At 31.7% G+C, this 27,838-nt stretch overlaps 1 protein-coding gene across 1 annotated transcript in view; it reads left to right on the forward strand.

Annotated features, from left to right (window-relative positions):
- LOC130450272 (serine/threonine-protein kinase SIK2-like) overlaps positions 1 to 27,838 on the forward strand; it is a 140,024-nt gene that overhangs the window by 8,014 nt on the left and 104,172 nt on the right. Inside the window, exon 2 of the mRNA XM_056788588.1 lies at positions 22,114 to 22,230. Coding sequence (XP_056644566.1) covers positions 22,114 to 22,230 — 117 coding nt within the window. The remainder of the gene's footprint in view (positions 1 to 22,113; positions 22,231 to 27,838) is intronic.

Consider the following 27,838-nt stretch of genomic DNA (forward strand, 5'->3'; position numbering starts at 1 on the left):
TATTTTTTTATCATACCTCGTGTACATTCGTCCTCACTAATCGAGTACAACGCGATTATCAACCAGCGAATAATAAATCACTTAAAAGCTGCAGATGAAAATTTTGTGGTGTAACTGTATGTTTATCTTTAAGCTCAATTGCAATATTTAAAAGTTCGAATGTTTTTTTCACGATTCTTACTCACTTTGACTTTCGAAAAGAGTTAAATTTATGCGGTACTCAATGCGTAACAATTTTTCTTTCATCAAGATAATGATGTAAAATTGAATTTCTTGTTACCGATCCAACACCAAGAGTTGCCTCAAGACTCTCAAGAGTTCTTCTCAATTTCTAGACGCATCTTGGATTTTCGTAGATAATATGTCTCACTTTCTAAATGTTCTTGACGGTAACTGAAGAGCAGGGTCTACCATAACGTGGCTCATCACCAAGCGATATCAGTCTTTTTCTAAATTCGTTATACCAGCGAAACACAGTTCCTGATAGACATTATTCATCAAATGCTAGCTCAAGCCCTTCACGACTTTCTTGTTCACTTAAATCGACCTTGAAATCGTGTTAGATGTTTTCGTGATAAATTTATGGTGTGATGGTGAATCTTATGTACCACTATTTACCCTGTGATTTCAGTGACTTAACTGCAGTGAGAGCTAACTTAAAACAAAGCTGGAATAGAAAGAATAAGCTTCATCAATGTATTCCACTTATAAAAGAATATTATACAGAGTGTGCAAAGAGAACAATCTAGATATTTGGTAGTATTAGTTCCGGTGAGGTAAAAAAACAGCTATCATCAATATCATAAAGAATTATTTCTAAGCAATAGATTAGAAGGAGAGGCTTGATAGAATGGCCTGTAGATTTTACTGCCGATTTTACTGCCTCTCGACTTATTTTTGTGAGACACGAACTAGAAGAACTAAGACCACAAATAGTACATGAAGGCATTCTGATCACCTTTCAAAACCTTTCAAATACACAAATTCGGAATGAAAATTGTATGGACCCCATTTTCAACATATAGTTCATTCATTCTATCGTGAATGAAAATATTTTAGGTATCATAATTTTTAATTTAGGTTAGTTTTAATAAAATATATTATTTTGGCACACTTCTATTCAATTTACTTTCAATGGTGCTACGATACATATTTAACAGGTGCTCTTTAAATTAATAAAAATAAGTAATTTCTGAAAAAACGAGTTAAGTGCAAATTTCGACAGTTTTAACTTAAAATTACTTGCTAGCAAAATGATCTAAGTGATTTTCTAACGTTTGGCCCCATCTTGTGGAGTTTGAAAAAATAGGTTAACGTATCCACGCATTTGGATGTATTTTAATATTCTAAGTATTTAGTACAGTGTTCTACGTATTATGGTGCTAGTATGTTGTGTTATTTGAAGTACTTTGATTATTAGTTTTTAGTATTTGAACTGTTTACAAATTACAAGTACAAGAAAGAGAAAATGTTTTTTACTCAGACACAGGTGTATGTTTCAAAAAAAAAAGATTGAGGATCATTGTTCTTAAACGCTCCATTTAAATAACTTTCCAATAATGTGTTACACTTTGTATATTTTCCTCTTATTTATAAAGAGTTGCGAAGTGGAAAAGAGATAAATGACAGATGTCTGTATATTAAAAATGGGTTCCGTTTGAAACCAAATCGACTTGTTCCAACGTTCACTTGAATTCCAATGAATACTACCAAATATAGGGCTGGACTGTTTTCTGTGGCCCATTCTGTATATAAAATTTTTCGTTTAGTGTAATGTAAGATTATAGCGATTAATATGGAAAACAAATTTTATTTGCAAATGTCTTTTGATAATTATATTAACGGTTATTTTATTTATTTAGGTGAAAAATATTATTGTACGTAGGAAAAATACTCAATGCCATTGTTAAGTTTTGCTTAATATATGTTTATCGAACCTTCTACATACATTCATACTTGAAAATATTTTTACTGAAAAATATAGGACGCAAACATGAGAGAAATATTTTTCTCACACGTCTTCAAAACATATGAGGGTTGTCTCAAAAGTTTCCGATCTAACAGATAAACACGATATTTCTTATTCCATAATAATACACTGTTACCAACAATGCTAAAACCTCTTCAACCGTTCCCAATAATAGTTGCTGTCTTTCTCATCTGATGAAAAGACATCTTCTGAAAGTGAAATGTCAAATTTGAAAACAGTAAAAACATTGCGTTTATTTTAGACATGGCGATCCCTGAAGAATGAGTGACTGATAATGTTTTTTTTTGCGGTTCGAATTTTTCCCCTTATAATGCGTAACACTTTCCTATTATTTTTTATCTTTTAAATAATAATCGTTGAACATTATTCCATAAAACGGTAGCCACCACTTTACCGACAAATGAAAACGTTTTTACCTTGGAAGATCGACCTTTACAATCCACTGTCTGTTTGTCTATTCTTCCATTTCAGACATGTATGGTGGATCCAGGTAGGCTCACAGGGTGTTCCAAAATTATATTTACAACTGTTGTCAATTAGTGTGGGGGTGCACGATCCTGTTGGAAATAAACAATCGACTGTAATTCTTCCAACTGAGGAAGAGCGAATATTAAAGCATATCCAGGTACATGCAGCCAGTAACTGCGGTTTCTATGAAGAAGAAAGGACCAATGATTTTGTTGTGCATAAGCCAACTCCACACATGAAACTTTGGGCTGTCTCGTTAAAGTTCGACTATTCCATGTGGGGTTTCAGAACCCCAAATTCATAAGTTGTGGCGGTTTATTGTTTCAGACACATGGAACGTGGCCTCATCACTGAAACACATCTTTTTCAAGAAATCTTCATCAAGCTTAATACGTTGTAACATGTATACGGTAAATTCTACACGTTTTGGTCGATCTGTTGGTAACAGTGTCCGCAGCAACTGTACCTTATAGGCATACAGACACAACTGTTTATGAAGAACCCTGTGGATTGTGGTAGTAGGCATTTGGAGTTGCCTTGAACCCTGACGAATTGAAGTTTTTGGATTATGCTGGAATGTTTGCCGTATTCGCTCCACATTTTCTGGACTTGTACTAGGTCGTCCGGCTCCACTTTTATGCAATACTGATTCGGTGCTCATGCAGCTTGTGTGCCATGCACAAATGGAGAGTCTGGATGGTGGGTCTCTTTGGAATTTTGTCCTGAAGTTCCGTTGAACCTGTGTATCTGATTTTGTCTCTATGAACCATGACACGTATTGAGCTTTCTGTTGTGGTGTCCACATATCCACTGATAACTGTTCAGCCTATTGAACTTTGTTAGTTGCAGTAATACCTTTCACCGTGTGACTTAGACCTTGGAAATTATTTAAAGTGAGTAAACGCGCGTATAACTTACACATTACGCATTATTTTTAAGTCAGAATATAGAAATTGTCTCTTTTGATATACTGATAGCATCTTCTACCTCTCTAAACTTAATTCGATGGTTGTTTAGTACCATATGTTGAACTTTTTCGATGATATCGTGTTAGGATGCAGCTGCCGTAAAATTATGACGTTGAGTCTCTCCGACACAGTGTCTAAAATCTATTAATTTGATGAGAGTTATTGCTTTTCAAAAACAAATATTTATTGACAGCTCAATGCTCAATTTTTCTCATTTTCATAAATAAAATTCACAACGTTCGAATGGCTAAAATTTTCTTAAGATTCTGTTAATGTATTGTATGTATATGTATTTTTCAACTTTTATTTATGAGTTCTGACATTTCAAATCGACGTTGGAAACCTTTCAGATAACCCTCGTACAATGTAATTTTTTAAGATTAAATGCAAAAATAGTAATTACCAATTTTGAATAGATTAAAAACTACTAATGACTCATTTTAAGGAATGGTTATAGTTATTATTTTTTTAATTAGCCAATTTAAAATAAACTAAATTGTTTCCAATTAAAATATCAGTTCAAATATCTAGGTACTATATACGTGGTGTGATAAAATTTGTATTAATAAAAAAACTTACCTTGGCTATCAATATACTTATCCTTAATGTTGATTACATGACAGTAATTGTATCAGAACATATCCCTTTTAGCACATTTCTCCTTCTTGGAAAGAGTCATAAGTTGCTTCTGGCTGAGTCTGGTGAGTAAAGCAGATCAGAATTAATAGGGTTTTGTGGCAAATCAAAAGCAACTTGTGGCACAGAGGGTATTCATGGTAAAGATAATCCCTTGGAACATCGTTTCTCCAACGTTCCAGTACCCTCTTGTAAAATTGAGAGTTTCAGGTTTTTTCTCTAGAAATGGAATTTATAGTATAGTACTACTATGATCTTGATGTTCAACAACAACAATGAGATCGGGATCTGTATGAAAACGATTTGATTTCATGCAAGTTTTCTTTATGTTAGTTGGAATATCGTAAGAATTTAGCACTCAATTGTAAATGATCTGTAAAAATGTTGAGTTTTCAGGTAGATTGCTTGTTTCAATGAATGACTCCATTCCACTTTTTGATCGTTCATACCACTTGAAAATTTGTTTCCAAGGTTACGAGACATATTTTAATATTTCGTGATTTTCTTTGGCATTCTGTTTCTCAACTCGAAACAAAACAAAAGATTATTGAGTTTTTCAAATTACCTGTTTTATGACAGACAATACTATCGAGCGACCATATTAGCAGACAGGCAAGTCGGAATGGGTACAAGCTTATCAGTGATTGTCTCAAAACATAGTAGTTGAAATAGATTAAGCATAAGTAATTGCTGCCGTAAAAATCTCTCCACATTAAACCAAATCTGTAATATTTGATTTCAGTGTAAATTTTTCATTTAGTTCGGCTAGTAATTGTGGTCACTATGTCGATAGATTTGGGGCCGTAAAAACCACAACGATTTTGGTGACCTACTTATGATGGTATCTTGCAGATGTATTGACTTATGGGATACCACACGCCATTGATCTAGCAGAAGAAACACTGCCCCTTCTTTTAAAAATACCAACACCATCACAGCATATCAAGAGAGTATCTGCAAACTTATAGTCGACCCGCGTATCACAGCTCTTATAGACATTTTGGGTCTGAAGATTTCCGGTTTTGCGTAACAAGAAAACGAAAATAAATAGATGATCATGTATTTTATCTTATTTCACACTTGAATATTTCATTATATCCATAAATACATCATAGATCTTACCATAGTTGACTGGCTTGTTCTTTCCGATTTGTATAGACGTTTTTTTCAAGTATGATACATTCTACACCTTTATATCTATAATAGAAATCCAAAATACACTATTAGTTGACATTATATGTAATTGCTCACTATTCATATAACCTAAATAAATATAACTTCTAAATTCTTCAAATGTTCGTCAAATATCTTTCCCAATACTACGATTCCTCTAAATCTTTTTCAAGATGACCTTTTCAAGACGTTTTCCATAAGTCTTTCAAATGTCGCAGGCGCATTTCGGATTCGGTGGTAAAAGCAGTTTTCTTCTCATCTACAGCCAATATCCAGACTTTAGGTCCAAGGTAGAACACAGCTTGTTGCCGGCTAAGATGTATAATGTACCGCCTTTCTTTGTAAAGCTGTTTAACTGACGAAAGTTCACGTCAAATCCCGTGCTTCTATCCTTTTTCTTTACGAGCAATCCTGGAGACACTTATAGATTATTAAATGGTTCTATCACTTTCTCTCCATTCAACTCGCAAGTTATTCTTCCAGTTTCCTTTTCCATCGCCCGTGGTAGTCTGCAAGTTTATTGTCTGATCGGCATGGTATTACCCGTATCGATTTTGTGCTTGACGGCTGATATTCTATGTTCTATGTTCTCCTTTTGGTACGAATAGGTTTCGATACTGCAAGAAAGAATTATCTCATTCTCCCTTTTCGTTGATTGGTAGACTATAGACGTTACTTATAATGGTTTTGCTTCGTACAGAATCTTCCTGTACGGCTGCCAACACCATACTGCTTTCATATGGATGAAGGAACACCTACTTTAATGGCTTTGTTTCTCAAGTCGAACTGGAAACCATGTAGAGTTATTACGTGCATCCCCAGAATTCCTTCTATGTTAGCTACGACGATCTTATGCTTGAACTTTCCTGCACCAATTTCCAATTGGTTATATGTTTCTCCGTGAACATTGGTAGTCTCACCTGTGATGGTCCGTAGTCGTAGTCTGGATGGTAGAAGCTCCTTCTTGGAGTTTATTATCTCTGGTTCTAGCTACTCCAGTCTCCACTACCATAGTGTATTTCTTCCTATCCAATCCTCCATCCTTATTTAGATTCTCATTGCAGCAACTTGTAGTACAATGATCGTTAATTGAATAACTAGTAGATTTGTCATGTCCAATTGAATGCAGTGATTCGTAGTTCAAGATTATATAATTATGTTTAAAAACTACAAAAGTTAGTAACTTAGTGTATAATCAATAACATTAGGAAAGGGTCACAATTTATTGCTCTTTTTCGCTCCCATTCCTAAATTTTCTAGAAGTATTTCTTTTCAACAATTGAATTATCTTAATTTCGGAGCTTTGGCCACATACTGGACGTTTCTGTGTGTTTTATTTATTTTACATGCCTCTTGCAATTAGATCTAAAGTTTCTCTCTATCTAGTTAGTAATGTTTGTATTATTATCAAAATATATTTATATGTTTGTGTGTTTAAACAATATTCAGACGTCAGCTCCACTACGAGAATAATAATATCAATATTATCACCTTTGTTTCACGTGAAATCAAGTGCTATCAAATATTTGTTTAGCGTTGTTGTTATTGCTATAATCAAGGTGATTGACATACTTATTTTAAGAACAACTGATTAGAAAATATACTCGTAGTGTGCAGGATTCATAGGATAGTGGATGTTCGTATGTAGTGTTAATATTTTAGTAAATGTTATGTAGTCTACTTTTTTACTAATCTAAACAACATAATCAGTCTTTGCTAAAATGTGTTTCAATTTTGGTTACAACATAAAGCCAGGAAATATCTTGCAGTCATTTAACAATTCCGCAGTTTTTAAGTACCCCAGAAAAAAATCGTAAATTCACTGTACTTGGACGACGCTCCTTACTTCTTGTTTTTGGTTACCTCTGTTTATTTCGTCGTATAGTTTTTGCTACAGAATGTCGTCGATTGAAGAAATCTATCACCAAAAATAGAAACAATTTCTTATAATAATTTGTTTCAATTCCCCGATTAATTTTATGAAAGGACATGCTTCATTTTTGAGATACCTTATATTTTATTGCATATTTTGAATTAGCTTCACTTCCTTATTATAATAATATATTCATAAAGTTATAAGCAGTTTTCCATAAAAAGTTCAATACCCTGTACAATGTAAGAGAAATTCAAGAATGAAGATCTGTTAATACCAAAGCATTTGAATAGTAGTAACAATTCTGGAAATCAAAATCAAAATTACTAAATCAAAATACTAACACATTATTTTCGGTTTTTTCAAATGAATCACTATGTATTTGATATGAGTATCTGGAAGGTTATGCACCTACTCGTATATCTAATCATTTAACAATTAATTGTGAGTTGGCTATGATTTATTAGTCAAAAACTGACATTTTATCATTGCTGTTTGCTACTATTGAATTGCAAGTACAAAGAAAAAACGAGTATAATACAAATAAAATAATAAAACGAAAAAATAAAAAACTATCCTATTCCCTACAGTATACGTACACGTCTTGATTATCACAATAGTTGTTCGAAATGACCTCTAAACATATCTCTGCATGCTTGAAATCGATAATTGAAAGAGTTAGTTCTCACATTACGAAGTGTTTCTATAGAAACATCTCGAAATTCATTCCGTATTCTGTCCATCATGTCATCCCTTGTTGTTAGTCTTCTGTACATTCCATCCTTTATGTGACCCCAGAAAAATCCAATCCAATGAAAGAGATAATTGATTTACTAGATAATATAAATACATCTCAGCATTTTAATGTTCCCCAAAAAAATATGGTCCTACTACATATTTAACAACAATTCCTCTCCACACATTCAACGATCATCTAGTTTGACTGTGTGTCACTATGTGATATAGCTTGGTTGATGAATTATAATGAAAGTTTTTCCTGTTAACACAACCATTTTTGTTAAACGTGGCTTCTTCACTAAATAGAACATAGTCGAAAAAGTCTCTCTTGAATAACTTTTCCTAAAGTTAATGTTAGTCTTTTTTCAAAATCAACTTTAGTTAATTCCTGTTCTAAGTAAATGTGATAAGGGTGCATTTTGTCTTTGTCGAGGATTCTTTGAAGACCGTAATAACTCAGTTCTTGTTCACTGGAATTACCCCTTACACCGGTGTGGGTTTTCAATAGCTGCTAGCAAAATGCTAATTTCATTTTCTTCTGTCACAGAACTTCTTAATTGTTTTTAATAAATAACTTCGTGCGATTCAACCACTCCATCAATATCTCCAAGGGTGCTTTTGAAGGTTACTGCCTTTTTTGAAAGCATTCAACACATCTTAATTCGTGAATTTCTCTGCTGATGCCAAATATATAAAATTTAAAATTTAAAAAAATGTAACTTTGACTTGGACAGCTTTGATTGTTAAAAGAGTAATAGAAAAGTATCATCAGATCTTCCATTACTGAAGATTAGTTAAATCAGCATATCTACTTACAAATTCTGTGAATATTTATTAACGAGCTTTCTTCATTCGACACACATTTATTCCAACATGCTCATTTTTTACAAGGGATTAGTGATTGGCTAAATGTTCAGTTTAGTATAAGATGATATGAGTGTTACGTGCTGGCCTGTTAAATCTCCAGACCTTACAATAACGGATTTTTGGTGAGGGAAAAGATGAAATAAATAATTTATTATAGCCACATTCCGAATGATAGTGAAGTATTGAAAAACAGAATAACTCGCGCACTTCGGTCAATTACTAGAGAATTACACGTAGCATTTGGAAAATTCTGAAAACGTATTGAACATTGTACAGATGTAGGAGAGGGATTAGTTGAATACAATATTTAATCTGAGGTTTTTACCTTTACCTTGACTTACTCCGAAGAAAAATATGAAAAATGTACCTAAGGAAAATGAGAATCATTCTAAAATGGTAAATTATTTATCTTAGAATCACCCTGGGCTTCTGTGGTATTAAGAATATCTCAAAGAAAATTACTATGGCCATCATGATGTGCAAAATACTAACAGGCAAAAGATAGAAATGTAGCCCCACATGTAGCCCGAAGGATGTACACCATGATTGTAAGAGAAAACTCAAGCAGCAATCAACGAGACAACAAATGAGCAAGGTAATGAGACTAGAGTCTATGTGCATTACAAGATCCTTGAAACCCTGTCAACACATTATAATAGGAATTAAAAATTATACTTTTCCAAAATGAGCTTGGTCAATAACTTTTTTTGTATTTGCTACATAAAAGACACTTCACAGAAAAGGGATTAGTTATAAAATTTCCGCGATATGTTTGAGTTTTGAAAACTATAAAAATGATTTTATATTGAATCAAACTTGAATATAATTTCGATTTTGTAAAATATTTCAGATATTAGGACTTCTCGGAAACTATGATGGAGTTAAATAATTATGACAGAAAAACTAACGCCCAAAAAAGTAACATTTTTCTAGATCGTGTTTTAAATTTGCTATTTCCACAGAAAATTAAACGCAACGAAATAAAATATCAAAATTAATGAAGAAAAAATCCTAATATATTTACCATACAAACAACTAATGATGTTAAATTTGCCGGTTATCATTAGCACCAATTCTTAAAATACATATATAAACATTGAACCCAACTTCAAATCTTTCAGAAGTTATTGGAAAATAATCCTGATAAAAAATGCAGTTTTGTTAACAAATTATGAATTCATTGGAAACAAACAATACTCTAGTAGAAAATATTCTGTTTTCTTATGGATGTTTTCAATTTATAATTGTGAGTGGGAGAATTGTGAGAGTTCACGGTGGATAAAGAGATGCAATACTTCAGCAATGCTCAGAAAAAGTAAATATTTGGGTTAGGACCGTATGAAATCGTGTTATTGGACCAGCATTCTTTGAAAAAACTCTCAATAAAATATGATATTAGAAAGTTTTGCAAGAAGAATTGGATGAATGATTTCTTAACCGTGTAGTTAGTAATATTTCAACAGAACCTCATAACCCTTTCTACCCCAGCTAACATTTTTATTTAAAGTAAATAATCCCAGCGATCTTGTTGTGGACGCAGATGACAACGAGTAGGTGGAAATGGTGAAAGAGTATGAAGTACAGGTTCATCACAAACTTCAATTTGTTGCCTTCGACGCCGTCTAGGAAGTGGCTCATTTGCATCCATTATTTCGAATTCTTCTGAACGCCCTTCCACGAAATATTCAATTACAAAATTTGAGTAGGTCAATAATGTCATATTTTTGTTCGATCAATTTGTTGTAAACATAATGTGAATTCAATATTGCACGTTGAACAAAATGTATTCCTAATTTCTTGAATCAGGTCTATGATTTACGGCAACAATTATAGGCATGCAATAATTGATCGATTTTATCGACGTCTAGCATACACTGAGTGTATTGTTGAATTACTGCGGGTTTCATAAAAAATTCTCGCTGTCTACCTACAACATATCTCTCTCTTTCAGCAAGTTCCGCACTAAAGTTTGTCGAAAGAACGTACACGTCTTTTTCGTCAAATATTTTAAAATAATAACATTCTATTTTCTTGTAAATGCTGACTGGTTTCTATTGAGTAGAGAATTTATTAATAGATTTAAAACCCCTCTATCCAATCGAATCGTACCAGTAAGTAGCGTTTATCTTTGTAATAAATATTCAACAAGCCGAGTGCTACTGTACCAATTATCTGTATAGAAAGAATAACTCAAGTTCAGTAAGTTTCTACCAAGATGAACTACTATTCTTTCTGAAAGCGATAATCTAGCATTATCAACGCCGTCAGGAAAAAGAAACTTCTGCTGACCTTGTCCATTATAAAATTCAAAGCTGTATATATATAGAGCATTTGGATCAGCAAATCTTAAGTATTCTAATATTGATAAAAATCTGTTTCCACTCAGTCCTTTTTCCCGAAACCATGGAGTATTTAGATTATAGCGCATACTCCAATATATTGAAATTTATGGATCATATTTAGTAGGTATCCAAAGAATAGTTTAATTTCTTTTGTGGTAACGTCGCGCTATTGTAGACCATGAATTATGAAATCTAGATGTGATTGATTTGCAAAATATAATTGAGCTGTCGTAATCGTACATTGTACAATAAAATTGAATAATTCATTTAGTACAAAGGCATCTACATATCTTGTAAAAGATACGTATTCATAAGGAAACACATCAGGATTTGGACTTGCAACTCGAAGGAATTCTGGCACATTATCAGGTCGGATCGCCTATCATGCAGGTGGATCGTCATCAACAGATGAAGTTACTAAGGTCTAATAAAATTTCATTGTCACTACTAGCAGAATTTTCACTTTCACTGACGGATGTAATATTGCCGAACAAAAAATCAGAGTCTGAATTACTGTCACTCATGATTAGAGGAGACTTTATTACAGATATTTGCATAAATAATTTAATGAAGACTGTACTTCAAATCAAAATTTGAAACTGGAATACTTGCAAATTCGAACTTTAATTATAAATAAAATAGAAACCATTTCCTTTGCCAGTTAGGCTGAAATCGGTGAGGAGAACTATTATACTGGAATATAATTTTTCTTGATCCTTTCTCAATTTTGTTATAGTTTTTTATTTCCTTATTTAATTTAATTGAAGTATAATTTTTTCCTTTCATTCGTTTTAATTTATTTTTATTACGTTCCCAGTTGAAGCTATTCACGTTTTTTTCCTTTAGATCTTTTACGTTTTGGAGCAACAGTTTGATTTGTCTTATTTTGATCATTTTCTGAGAAAATTTCAGATTCCAGCTTAGAAACCACTCTAAATCTGAAAATAACCACTGTCACTAGGTTCACTATTAGAATTATGAATTTCCAAGTAAGACAATACGGGGATGTATTGATATCTAGTTAGCCCAGACCAGTTCCATGCATAAATAAAATATTGCGTTACCATAGCAACGAACAATAACTTATTAGAAGTGTCAGTGTAAAGTTTGACGTCTAAAAAGTAAACCAGAGCTACGCCCCCCGATATTGTAAAAATCGAAAAATTTCGAGCCATCATCAAGTACCTGTATTTAAAAGGGTTAAGAGGTAAGCAGATTTACGAAGTTATGCTTAATACCCTTGGTGATCAATATCCTTTGTATGCGACCGTGAATTGGGCTAAAACGGATATCTGAAGCATTTAATATTTCATATGAATGAGTTTATCATATAGTTCACGTCAATTTGGACATGAAAAATATTGCCGCAAAATGGATCCCCAAATGTTTGAATGTTGACCAAAAGCGTGCAACCATCGCGATCAATCTGTGCTCCATTTGAAAACGATGTAGACTTCTGAAACCGAATTGTTACTAAGGATGAGACATGGTTACATTTCTACCATCCAGAAACAAAACAACAATCGATGGAATGGCGACACTCTGGTTCTCCAAGACCTAAGAAGTTTCGTGTCCAAAAATCTGCTGGAAAAGATCTTGCTTCAGTTTTTTGGGATTGCCATGGAGTAATCATCATTTATTTTTTGAATAATGGTAGAACAATAACTGGAGATTACTATTCGACATTATTGACCACACTACGGGAAAAATTAAAGAGAAAAGACGCGGAAAGCTATCCAAAGGTGTTTTGTTTTCGCAGGACAACGCCCCTTCACACAAATCCCATGTTGCCATGCAAAAAATTCGTGATTTAGGGTTTGAATTACTAGAGCACCCCCCCTTATTCACCAGATTTGGCTCCGTCCGACTATCATCTCTTTCCTCAACTGAACAAAAGTTTAAAAGGTAGTAAATTTTCTTCCAACAAGGAGGTAATAAAAGCTGTGGAGGTCTGGTTTGCAGAGCAAGAAGAAACATTTTTTTTTTGAAAGGTTTAGAGACGTTGCAGGTTCGCTGTAATAAATGTATCCAATTAAAAGGAGTATATGTTGAGTAATAAAATATTTTGATATTGAATTTTTGTTTGGTTCTATAGTAGGTTAAGAATTTTTCGATATATCCTCGTATATGTCGTATTGTCCTGTATTATTTAAGTCAAGGATTAATAAGGGTTCCTCCAAAGGTTATGTTGGCTGGCACCGTGGAAATACCAGTTATATCATGATCTTGATTTCTTTCAGAACAAGGAATATTACCGGTTGATACTTGTTTCTCAGTGATATTGTTAAAAATATCAAATCATCACCTATGATCAAGCTACTACTGGCTCTTAAATCTGTCACCAGAATATCATTTTGATCCTGACCTTTGCAGAAATCATCTTGTGTTTTACCCTTTTCTATTCTATGAGATCTCAACATTAACCCCCAACATAATATTTAGAAATCACGGTAATATTAGGTTAATAAACGACTTACCCAGTGATATTTTTGTTAAATGTTAAACTCACAATATATTTACCACGACTACCATGGATATCTGACATAACTATTTGATTTTATGAACGTTTAGGACACAAAAACAAACCTTAAGTTGTTTAGTTAAGTTTTCTTTTTTTATATATTTTTCATATCAATCTTGCTAGCTTTTGAAAGATGTCACTACAAGTATTAAAAACTGTTCATGAACTTACGAGGTTTTGCAATTTAACCAACGATATACAAAGTATACCAAACATTGATAGTTGTTGATAAATAGTTTTCAAGTGTGAGCAAAAAATAGCAAGTAGACGTCGTACGTCCACTGGTGTTGAAAGGGTGTAATGGCCACTGAGAGCCCATATGTCAATCTTTTTGCACTGTATATTCATTAGAAATGTTCAAAACGTCATTCGCTCATGCCTAGGATATTGTAAAATAATCAATGGGCAAAATTATGAGCACTTGCATGATTTTAATAATTAAATTCAATTATTTGATTACTCATTTTTAATATTTGTTCGTTACCTTGAAGTGAGTATGGAATAAAAAATTGATATTAGCAGTTATGTACAACATCACAAGCCAAAATAGAAATAAAAATACATTGTTGTTATTTAACATTTAGTTTAATGTTATATCACTAAATTGAAACACTTCGTGTATATTAGAATTGTATAAAAAAATATTATTTCAAATACTAATAGTATTAGATCTACAGCATTCATTCCAAATTACAGATTCTATCTGTATTTATGTATAATATGGGTGAAGCTATAAAAATTAGTTTATAATGGTATTTATGGTTATGTTTATCTATTAAATATACTTATCAAGGTCGTGCATGACGATATTAATTCAATCTTATCATTTACAGGGATGAGTTTGAAAAAGCAACATAACTAGAATTTTGTTGTGTCGCAACAGTTTAGGCGAATTTTTTTTATTGTACAGAACATTCTCAAAATTAAGTAACTATTTTTCAGTGAATATTAAATTATTTTGTTTACAATATTGTAAAGATTGAAATGAAATAATTCACGTCAAAGTAAAAATTTGTGTTATAAAAAGAATTCCTATGAATCATCAAAGTTTACTTTGTCAATATCAAAATAAATAATAAAAACAGATATATGTTATTTTACGTTTAGTTAAGATTGAGTCATCTTGTGGAACTTATGGTTATTGACTTCAGTAGCATGCCAAACGAAGGTACATGTTTTGTCATCACTCAAATCAGTATCGCCGTTTATGCAACATGCAACAATCACTAACCGATGCTCATACAACTGTTTTTTGGACGATAAATTTTATTATACAAGCTCATTTGACCTTATATTTGCCAAACCAAAGAACCATTAGATTTGTTTATGTGGGGAGTCGTTTTGGTTTTACAGCCGATTTGCACCTATATCTATGTATCTGACCCCGCATCTCATTGTTTTGTCACCAAAATATGCGGACACCTCCCCATAGGAGGCTATTTTTCTGAAGGTTGTTTGTGCCATTTGCCAAGATGTTTGCTCTACAAATTAGAGGGGCTCAATCTCTATGGTCTGATCGCAGTTGGTATTTGAATCAGTACCTATCTGTGTTAAGTCCTATAGTGTTCCAGTATGACTTCATCTGATCCTTCGGTTCGCTATTTATGTGACATCTCATGAGTCTACAAGAACTGTGTTGCGGTTGTTACCATATATAATGTGAAGTGTAATAAAGAGTTGAGTGTTGAACACAGTAATACACAATTACACCGTCTGAGGCGACGTTCTATTACCAAGTTATCGACTTGTGAAGGTAAATAATTTACCTTTCATTTTCTGAAGAAGATAACTTGGTTATCAGTACGGGCGTTAGACAGTGTAATGGTGAATGTTAATGTAGTGGTAGTATAAACAGTGTGATAAGTAACGGTTCCAAAAATTCCAATTTAGACTCGAATTTATCTATCGTTATGATTGAAAAAACAGGATTCATTAAAATGTGGCATCAAATGAGACACAACTGATTGTAGCTACAATATGGATATGTGTTGTATTATGTTGGCTTCAAAGACCATTGGTATTTATGCCTCATTTGCCTTCGACTTGTTAAGGTAAGATAAATTCTAACGGGGTCAAATTGCATGATTTTGGTGGTCAGTTCATATTACCTTCACGTGAAATGACCATCATACATGCAGGATGTCCAACATGGCATGAGATTTGTAGCACGTTGCACTTTCTCACAATCATTTTCTAAAACATTCATTTCATTTTCTACTATTTGACTTTTTTTATTCTTGTTGAATCATCTTTCTTTCAGGTTTATTTTAAATCGAATTGGTTTTTCACTAGATGTAAATGTTGATTTTTCCATCTAATTTTTGCCTTTATCAAAATATTTGCTTATATTAGTTGTGGATGTTTCTATTAAATAATCAATTTTTTAAATATGTTTTATGTTCGACAGGTTTTGAACGAAATTCCTCAGTTTCGCTCACAACCACGTTTTTCACTAAAAATCGGATGTAAAGGTCACAGTTCTAAATAATAAATTATTAGTGGTAGCCCTCGTAATTAGTGATTCACAGCACTCAAATACATCCTTGACTATGTCTTTTTGACGACAAAAATGGATTTATAACTAAATTGTACGAAAAAACAATTTTTTTATTATTTCCGGTATACATATTTGGGAGAGTTTTTCTACAATTTGAACCTGAAAAGCATACGTTAACAATAGTCGTAGAACAAAAGAAAGTTACAGCAATTGAACAGGTTAAATCTTAATTTATGAACAGCGAACATCGAATAAATGAACTGAAGCCGACTTGCGTCACATTTGACGTCAAATACCTATAAAAGGTCATTAAGTCTGTATAATTGGCTAGTTGCGATGTTTTCAGCTAATGTATATTGCTTTTTGCCAGGATTAATATAGTTCATTAGTGGCCAATAATTAAAAATTATATATAATTAAAATTGTCTTATAGATGAAGTTTTTTTTTTTCAAATCACTCATACTTAAAAAACGTTTACGGCTACGACAACTCAGAAGCAGTTGAATTTGTTTCTAATAACGATACGACTTACATATTCATAGAAGTAAGATTAGAATTTCTCGCTGGCTATAATTGCTCTTTGATTTATTCAAATAAAAATTAAGTGAGCATTCTTTACATACATAGGTTGGTGTCAGTCTAATTATAATCTATTCGAATTTTTGCGTTGATTCCAGCGCTCAGACAGTTGAATTCGAAACTTGACCAAAATAGTGTAGAATGTAAACAAACAATACAGAACTTTCGCAGACGATTACTATTGAAGCTTACGTAATTTTCTACAATATATAAGCGTCTCAATAAACACATCGAGGACTATTCTTGGAGATAAATAATGTTATAGATAAAAGTTCTGTTTACTTGCAATTCTTTTCCGAAAATTTCTTTGGTGTTGTGAAGCAGTTACAAGTAGCATAGATAGATGAACTAACATCTAAGCAGTACCTAAGTTGTACATGCACTGCGAATCAAAAACGTCTATTATATCACACTTGATGAAAACATCTCAGGACATTGATGAATGCTTGAAACAACCATCCAGGTCACTATAGTACAAATTAAATAAGAAAAACACACAGCGTCACCACTCAGTTACTGTCGATCTCACTTTAATGTATATCCATCTCTTTTACTCTGAACCAGAGGCATATCAAATTCAAATAAAAATTCAAACAGTTGATTGTTAACAATATACTTAAGTCAATTTTAACTTTATTTATTAATTTATTTATTTATAATACCCAATTGATAGATCGCTTGAAATGTTTTCAAGATTATGACAAAAGCGGATAATCAAATTAACACATTACAACTCGTAATCTCACCAATGTTTAAACACTATTACTTTATATTACAGTTTTAAAACATATTCTTCAGTTTAACGTTGAATTTTGAAATATGGTCTATATTTTTTCTCCCTTTTTAACATATTGCTCTAATTATGGTCTCATAAACCCTTCAAATTTTAAACTTATATCTCTAAAAATAAAAATGAAGAGACACCTAGCTATAATAGAATAAAAAAATAATAACTTTTTCATTATATTGAATTAAATATTTATTACAAAAAAATTAATCATCATCAGAACTAGAGGAAATAGGAAAACAATCTAGATCATCATCTGACAAATTATCTGCCTTCACTTTCTTCCGAGGACCCCGTACTTACAGTAAATTTAAAGTTATCTAGGGCGTCATCAAAAAGATTCTCTTTTGTATAAGTTCATCCTCATATTTTTTTTGTATGTCTACAAATACTAAACCATTTCTGTGCCGTCAAAACCGCAAATTTTTGCCCAGCAAGCGCCTCTGCATCTACCAACCTAAATATGTTGTGTTGTGCGCGGCTACCCAGTTTTTTACTAACGCCCAAATTTTTTCTATGGTGTTAAGTTTAGGGTAGTAAGATGGTAAGCGAAGTAAACAATGGCTATCTATGTGTTTCTAAAAGTTCGTCCAACCGGTACTTCGTGGGAAACCGAAATTTATCATCTTTATATATTTTAAGCAATTCAGGTTTCGTTAGCTTGGCATTTGCTGGCAAATCATGTTCTAATAACCAATTTATAATGTCTTGTTTCCTTTAAGCTGTTGTAATATTTTTTGTTATACGTACATTGTGATATGCTGCATTGTCGACTATAAAAACGGACCTTGTAATGAGATACCTACCTACCTAATTTAAAATTTATGAGACCTTATAAATTTCAGGGGAATATCGTGAAATTCACACAAAACTTTTCTTCTATCTGGCATTGACTGCCACCTATAAAAGAAAGAACATATATTATGAAATAACTGAAGGGTATATATGACACAGTCAACTTGGTACGTAAATAATTAAGTATGCTTATTACCTGAATACAATTTGTTTAAGAAATCGATTCAAGCTGGATGCGCTTATTGGCTCTGATAATATTTTAATGTCATTAATTTTTTTCAAAACACCTAAAATTGCATATTTGAGTTTACATTTTATTATTTATTACAATAATTATTCCTAAAATAGGAAGTTTTTTCTCTAGCAAAAATCTAGATGCAATTTTTAAAGGAATGGTAATTTCTTCCTCTGCTTCTTTTTTCATAAAGTTACTAACGTTATGTACATTTTCTCATGCATGGCTATGTACAATAACACCTTGTTTTCCGACTATTTTCAGCAACATTTTTTAATTAAAAGTTATCATTAAAGTATCCTAAAAAATTTTTTAAATAAATGGTTACTTATATTAGCACAACACAAAACACAAACAACTACAAATAGCACTAATAATTGAAACCGAATAACAGGACGAGTAAACTACCTGCAATATATATATTTACCCCTTTCCGATTTCATGAGTGAATTCGGGCAACATCGGAAAAAGACTGCCAATAATAAAGTATCCATGTAAACGAAACCGTTGATGTTCAATTTCTAATTTAAACCATGCAAAAACCGCGCACGTTGCCACTTCATTTAGCAAAACATGTTCTACACAATAAGAATACGGAAAACTTGTAAACACGCCAATGTAGTAAAAATACAGTGAACAAAAGGGATGAGGATATTCTCATGCTCTTTCTCAGGTATGCCGTGCCGGTTTTTTTCTTATTTGCTTTAGAATTTGCTCAGAATTTATTTCTGTCTGGACATAAAATATCACCGTAAATTCGCCTCTTGGGTGTTGTGGTTGAGAGCAATATGTCTTGGCCGAGTATAGTAGTCAAATTAGCTGAGGCAGTTTCACAGAAATTTAGAGCTCGCTTTGGAACCAAAAATTTGTTTACACCGCAATAGCTTCTAATCCTTTCAAGACCTACTAAACAGGCTCATGAACATCGAGTTCACCTGCAGAGGTTCAGAACGTCAATTTTTCGGGATTTCTTTCGATGGAAAAGTGTAAACCTATTAATTACCAATGCAACCTTTTGTGCTTGCTTTTTACATAAAAAAACTTCAAGGAGCTTTCGATCTCGACTGACCGAATACCAGGGTGTAGCTGCCTCGATTTATATGAAAATTATATATTGTTTCACATTCTTCGTTACAAACTTATGATCATTATGGTCCTAATTTAAAAGGTACAGTCCCGAATGTCTCAAATCGGATACTGTAGTTTTCATAAAATCATCGTCTAGTTGTATAATATTTTCATTTTTATAAAGCCGAATTGATCATATCAGTTTAACTGAATATTCACTACTCATAGTCTTTTTTGTTAGTACTCTTGATTTTAACATTGTAGTTTATGCTCTCGTATGAATAATCCTTTTTAATTTACGTTCATACGATTAATTATCTTTAGACAAGTGCAGTGTTAATAATCTTTCATATATTTCATGATCTTTTCCAAAACCTTCTTTTTTAAAATCTAATCCTTTCTTCTAACAACGAATTATCTTCCAAATTTTGTTTCCAAATAAATTTTTTTTTGAAAAGGAGATTGGAATACGCAATTCTTAAATTCGTGTGTTCACATATGTACATATATTTTAGCATGAACAAACAATGAACTACTTATTCTATTATAAAGTAATTTTTTTCGCATAATTACTCGTTTTTATTATTCCCACAATAGTGAATTATAATCATTGTAGTGCAGTGAACCCTTATATTCTAATGTACTTCATTATGAACCTGGATGAAGTACATACTCTGAGAGAGAGATGATGTAGTGCAAGGGACTTTTATATCATGGATCAAACTTTATCCTATTTCGTTACTAAATAACACCATGTAATACTGAACAAGCTGTTTACACTAACACTACACCAAGACTTACAATTAAAATGTCTGACGCGTGTTCCGATAGCCAAGTTGTCGTCTTCAGGGAATGAAGGTAAACGAGGCTAGGCGAGTTTAGCAGTACACAAGTGATTCGTTTATATATTACAAATTCAGCAATATGATTTCTATACCAGGAGGAGAAGGCTTCTAGGGAAAGCCAATTTTTTTGCCAGTAATTCATAAAGGTCATTTGGAAGTTCGAATTATCTTACTAAATCATCCAATTTGAATTGTGAAAATATTTTTGGCTGATTTTGATCTGAGGTTGATGCTTCATAATCACTATCCATATAGCGAGCCATAAATTGAGAAGATTTCCGAAGGTTCTTTTAGTACTTTGGCGGTTATAGGTATAGGTAAATCAACAATGTGGGAAACTGGTCTGACAGCTGATTCATCATTGGTTGTGAAGCCCAATATTTATCTTCATATCCTAATTTCATTTTAAAATTTATATAATTTACACTGCCAACTGAAAGTTTCCGGAAAAGATGAAAATTTATTGAAACAATTATTAAAAGTACAATAAATCAATTTCAAACAAATTATATTTTGAAAATATTATAAGATAACCTTCTACGATACAACTATGAATATATTTTGTACTGCTACAATTTCTTTTCATCAAAGAAACTACCTCTGACCACTAATTTTATACATATATATATATATATATATATATATATATATATATATATATATATATATATATACATTTCTTCAATTTCTTATTTCTTAAACCTTTGACGTTTCGACTTTTCTTTAAGACATCAAAATATAGACTACCTTTAATATATTTTCCAAGTTTTCGATTACTTATGTATTCATCGTCTGGGAAATAATTAATTAAGATTTTCGGTGATTTTTGATAGTATTAATGCTTTTATGAATTTTCAAACTCATAGAAAATATATAAAAATATAGAAAAAAGTATAAATATATACAATTTAAATATACGCACTTTACTTTTTTGCATTCAACATTTCTATGAATTTCTATTAGGTAATAATTAATTTCCAAATTATTCACTTACGATTAATTGATATAAACTTTTTTGACAACATTAATTGAAAAAGAAAATATTATTTTTACTTCTAGATTTTATATTAATTTAACAAAATCAATATTTTTTAAAAATAAATTTTTACCATCATACAATTTTTATTAATAATAGTTTTGATTTTTCATACAATTATTTTATTACTGTATTATTCGTTTTCACACGAATTATCATTCTATTATTTTATTTTATCAGACTACTCCAAATTCTCTGAATAAGAAATTTTTCTGATGAAACGATTTATGTGTCAAAAATTGCATGATTGTCAAATGTATTTAACTCGGTTTGAATTAGGCGCCTATGCTGGTACTGATTATGGCGACCTATCTACCACACTGTCTCTCGACCCACTGTATTATGTCGAATAATTATTTGTAGATGAGTTTTGAATAGTTGAATTAATGTCATTTTGCGTGAAACTTGTATGTATTTCATTATCTTGGACCTTCATTCAAATGCACTGTTAAAAACTGGAAATTTTTTTTCGCTTGTAATTTCCCACACCACAATATTTCTAATCGTTGGTAATTGATTATGAACATTTTAAATTAATATGTATCATGATTGCTTCCAGTTTCCTAGAAAATATGTTTTCCTAGTATCAATTATTACCAAATAAAAACTTGAATTTTCTCTTTAGTAGATTTAGGTAATTTTATACTAGAGAAAATACAGTGGGAAGTGGAATAACATTTTTTTTCTGTTTCAGGTTGCAATTAAGATAATTGATAAAAGCCAATTGGATGCCAGCAATCTTCAGAAAGTATATAGGGAAGTTGATATAATGAAGAGATTAGATCATCCTCATATAATCAAGCTGTACCAGGTAAGCAAAATTAAAATAATTATTGCCGTTTCGGTTATTTTAGTAAACATTTATTACCTTTACATTGAGAATTAAAATTAGAAAATAGAATTAGATTCTTGTTCCTAACTGTATATTTCATTAATTCGTTTTCACTGATAAAGTTTGGTTTTCGAATTATATACAGGTTGCCCCACGACGAGTTCAAACTATGTATATATGTATATGGCAAAATACTTATAGTAAAATCATGAAAATTTCTATGTTTGTATTTTCAGATACGATTTTAACTGAAATATTTTCAGTTCCGGTTCTACCGGAAGTCGACTGTAACTTTGTTATTTTAAATGGAACACCCTGTACATTAATACATTTTTGAAGTCTACGTAAAATTTTAACATACTTTTTTCTAAAAACTTTTTTCAAAACATTCATACTTTCGGAGTTATTTATTTTTTGTAAACAATTTGACCCTTGTAGACCCTTATTAAATTATTTTTTTATTTTATTTCAACCCGCAAGCTCTAAGAAATAAAAAAAATTATGTAAATTTGCTTTTAATACATGGTAAATATGGCAAAGTTGTTACAAGAACATGTGCTTTCTTTGCAGTAAGAAATCCAGATAGAATCACATTCGAAATCGGTTCATTTTAAGCAAAAGTTAATCGAATTAAACCATTTGTGACAATAATGAGATATGCTACAAAATTTTATGGAAAATTAAAAGCTAAAGGAAAATAGTCTGATGTTTTAAAGTAAATGTTCAAAATTGATCCCTTGAACTTCAATGCATTTTTCAACCCTTCTCAGTACGCCTTCCTTCGTCGCACACATCATTTCAGAAAGGGAATTGAAGGAATTTCGAATTTTTAGCTCACAATCGTCTCTAGTTATTAAGGCTTGTGAGTAAACCTCTTGTTTTATGTGATCCCATATAAAAAAATCTAAAGGCGTCATATCGGGAGAACGAGAGGGCCACCGAAAAGGCCCATTATTTTCTAACCACCTGTCTTCAAATTGCTTTTCTAAAAATGTATTTATGACGATTGAAATGTGAGATATTAATAATAAAAAGTTTGTTTAATTCGTCTGGTGGCAAGCGGTCTAAATGATTTTGTTTGAAATTTCTTAAAATATCAAGATATCTTTTACCTAAAAATAAAACAAAAAACATTAAAGAATATAAAAACATGTTTTTACATTATTAATTGAGAATAAATTAATTGTTTGTGTTTCCTAACCATTCAAATTCCCATCGTAAAAATGAAGTGTTATTATTTGGTTATTTCTAATAGCACAAAAGACATTGAACTGCCACCGATCTTGAAAAGCATGTTCTTTGGTTAAATGAAGATTATCTTGACTCCAATAATAGGAATTGTGTTTATTAAATAATCCATTTTTCGTGAATTTCGATTCGTCACACCAAATTATGTTTTTTAAAAAATCTCCGTCTTCCTGGCATTTTATTATTAAAAATTCAGCAAACTCTACTCGTTTAATAGAATCGGTTGGTTTTAAATTTTAACACAAATTGAGATGCATTTTATGTTTTCGTAAAATACGGTGAATCGACAATTTGCTTATTCCAAGATCTCTTACTGCAACACGTATTGATGCTTCTGGATAAGCAGTAAAATAAGCAACAACATTAATTTCGGCATTATTATTTTCAATAACTGGCTTAATTCGATTAACTTTTGCTTCAAATAAACCGTATAGCTTCAAATTGTTGAGGATTCTTTTAACAATATGCGAGTTTGGTCGTGGTCTATCTGGATATCTTACAGTAAATAAAGTACATGTATTTTCGATTAAGGAAAAACTAATGAAGAAATGATGCAACTACAATTAAAATAGCTAACACAGAATAAAGGTATTGCTGTTGCAGTATTATACTCCAAATAATTAAATAAGATTTATAACAAAAAAGTCGAAGGCTTTTATGAAACTCTGAGAGAACATGAATGCTTGTAAATAACTCATAATAACAAAAGTACCAATATGAAGCGATAATAATCCTTCTGGTATACGCAAATTCGAAATGAAGAAACACGCACTAGGCAGATCTATCGATGATAACGTTGATGCAGCCATAAACTCAATATTCTCTTTCCTTGAAACGAGCGACGAGGAATGTCAATGTACCATTGAAGAATTACTTTAGGCAGTATCAGGTGACTTTCGCTCACTGCCAACAACACTAAGAAGTCTCCTTGCTAAGTATGATAATTATATACTAATCACAAATCAAAATCTTAATCGTGTATTTGAAGATCACTGGCCATCGAGCAATGACCGAAAAGAGAATTAAGGAGACGTATTGTTTAAGGAGCAGCTACCATAATTGATGGAGGTATACAATCACAAGTAAACGGTATACCCCATATAGGCATGTTTCTTGGATGGCCACGAGAATCTCCTTACGAATATTCTTTTCACTGACACAGTGGTCTTGAGCAATAAGAGATGGGATCTAGAAAAATGGTAGAGGAATTCCTTCGCGATTATTCATGCTATAATGCTCGCGATACATCCAAACTCATTCAACTTTGTAACATTCACCATGTATTAAAAGCAAATTCACATAATCTTCGTTATAAAATGAGAACGAGCCATTTAAATGATTTTCGAAAGTATCAACAATTGACTAATGACAGTTAAATAGGTGTCATTTATTACAAAGCCTACAAAAAGTATACTTAAGAAATTAAAACTTGTTAAAAAATACAATAATAATTTGAAATATCAAATATCTCGGAATCGACTAAAATTGGAATTGGATTAATAAATACAATTTGATTTTTTTTTCAGTCCTTGAAAAGCTAAAAAAAATACTTTTTTATTTCTTAGTGCTTGTAACAACGGGTCAAAATAAAATTTAGACCACACCTGCATCTCTAAAAATTTACAGAAAACATTAAATATCTGTATAACGGTAAGGTTTAGACATAGGAAAGTGAGTGTATACATGAATTTGCCTTATTTTTTACCCCCGAATGCAATAAAATAGAAAAAAATCTGGTGGTTCTATTAAAAAAATAAAGAAATTTGATATTTTTGATATTAAACTTTCTATACACACCCTGTATAAAATGAAAAATTTTTCAACATAGATTCAAATACATCTGACTTTGCTAAATGCAAATGAATAGAAACCAATTTCATATCTTTAAGGGTATCCTCGTAAAAAAAATTATATGCAACGGTCAAATCTTTTACAAAAAAATTAATAACCCAAAAAGTATGCATTTTTCGAAAAAAGTAGACTAAAGTTTTACGTAGATTTCAAAATGTATTAATTTACAGAGTGTTCCATTTAAAATAACAAAGTAGAACCGGAAGGCGGCCATCTTTGAAAATATTTTAGTTGAAAAGATCGTATCCGTAAGTATTTTACTATACACAGATAGTTTTAACTCGTCGTGAGAAACCCTGTATATAATAATTCACATTAAAACAATCAAGCTCGATTCGTTTATCATGAGTGTAATAGATAATGATAATAATAACATAGACAGACATTGTGGCACCCGCGATTTTTCAACTGTTTCTTTTTAATTTTTGTACAGATTCTGAACTTGTCAAGTGTCAGATTTTGCTTAACAGATTATTTTATACTATTATAGATATAGTACATACTACATTTAGTTAAAACTATTACTATTACTATAAAAAAAACATATATTAAGTATTTATTACAAAATTCACATCAATAATTTATCCTAAATTTGTTCATTGTTTCAAAATCAGCCAAAATGAATAGTTAATGGTAGACAGCTGAGATATTATTGATCAGTTGTATTTCTGGTTTTCTTGTACTAAGCTATCCAGATGGAATGTTTCTAAATTTTTGATATGCTAGAAACATTTGATGTACATGTTAACTTGATATTGTTATTATATGATCCAGTAATTATTTTTATTTCCGAAGAGAATATACAACTAACCAACTAACCAACGGGCCCAATTAATTATCAAACTAGGGGAGACTTATTAGCAGATCCACAAAAAAAACTTAAAATACTTCGAAGGAGTCCTTAATGGACAAGAAGAAGAACCAGAATAGGAAAAAGATTAGAAAATGTGGATCTCGTGGAGGTACCAACAGATGAAGACATACAGAACAGAACTTAGAATGTAGAAGAAAATTTGATTCCAGGAGTAATCATTAAATGCCGCGGATACGAAAAAAATATGGAGAATAGTGTGCGAAATTTGAAATGAGAGATGCCAGAGATGTTCAGATGAACGAGTACCAAGAAAAACTAATGGGTGGATACCAAGAAAGTTCCAAGAAACTAAGGAGATCAACGGATCAGATATTTATACTTAAAACGATAATGGATAAATAATATTACCTATATCTATACTTGCATATTATATCCATAGATTTTTAGCCAGCAAATAAAATACAAATAAAATTTAAAATACTCATATTACTACAAATTCTGCAAAACATTGTGAAGCTAGTTAAGATGACATTAGACAAATCACACTGTAGAGTAATGAGCGACGGAACTGTATCAGATAAATTTAGGGGTCAAAAGGATTAAAACAATAAGATCCCATATCGACAGTGACACCCTATTTAGTGTTTTCAAAAAATGTAAATACTACATACTTAGATATTGATAACAGGGGTTTACCACCAAAAGCAGAAATAATGGCATATAAAGATGATTTAGTTTTAATAACCAAAACAAAGACGAAAATGGAAAGAGCTTTCATGGAAACTAGAAGAGGCTGCAAAAAATTTTGGATTGAGAGTAAACCAATAGAAAACAAAGTATATGCTGCTATACCACAATCGAATTTTAATAAAGACTTAAAGAAAAGTCGAAAACGTCAAAATTTATCTTTCTTTTCAAAACTATCAAAAAGGACTAATTTTGAAACAGAAGAGACCTAAAATCAAGAACATTTAGATGCATTAGTATCAAAAGGGCTAAGAAATAAGAAATAAGAAATTTATATATATATATATATATATATATATATATATATAATTCACTCGTAGACAACGTACAACCTCACTGTATAACTGAACGACGGTGGTAACTGACGGGGCAGTTGCCAAGCAACGCTGACGTCATGACGCCCACTGTCGTCCCCGACCGGCGTCGTAGTCACGGCGGTGGCGTCAGGGGCAGTCAAGTTGAAGGTAGTGTTAACGAACTCGGGATGCGAGGGTACGATGTATTTAATTTAATATCCGTTCAGAGTTCAAAGTTGATAGAATTCTTTTAAGAAACGTTTCCTTTTTGAGGTATGTGGATCAAGAGTACAAAAGTTTTGTTTTGTATTTTCCTATGGGGAATTTGAAAAAAAATATATATAAAATTCGCGGAATATATCGTATTATTTCTCCACCAAATTGAAGCTGAAAAATGCATGATTTGTATTTATTATGATATGAGAGCAAAAATATACGAGGATATATTGAAAAATTCTCAGCCTAATATACAACCAAACACAATTTCAATGTCAAAATATTTTATTACTCGACATATTCTCCTCTCAATTGGATATATTTATTACAGCGAACCTGCAACGTCTCTATACCTTTAAACAAATGTTTCGCCTTGCTCTGCAAACCAGATCTCCACAGCTTTTATTACCCCCTC

Source organism: Diorhabda sublineata, chromosome 11 (genome assembly GCF_026230105.1).
Source record: "Diorhabda sublineata isolate icDioSubl1.1 chromosome 11, icDioSubl1.1, whole genome shotgun sequence".
In the NCBI taxonomy this organism is placed as follows: Eukaryota; Metazoa; Arthropoda; class Insecta; order Coleoptera; family Chrysomelidae; genus Diorhabda; species Diorhabda sublineata.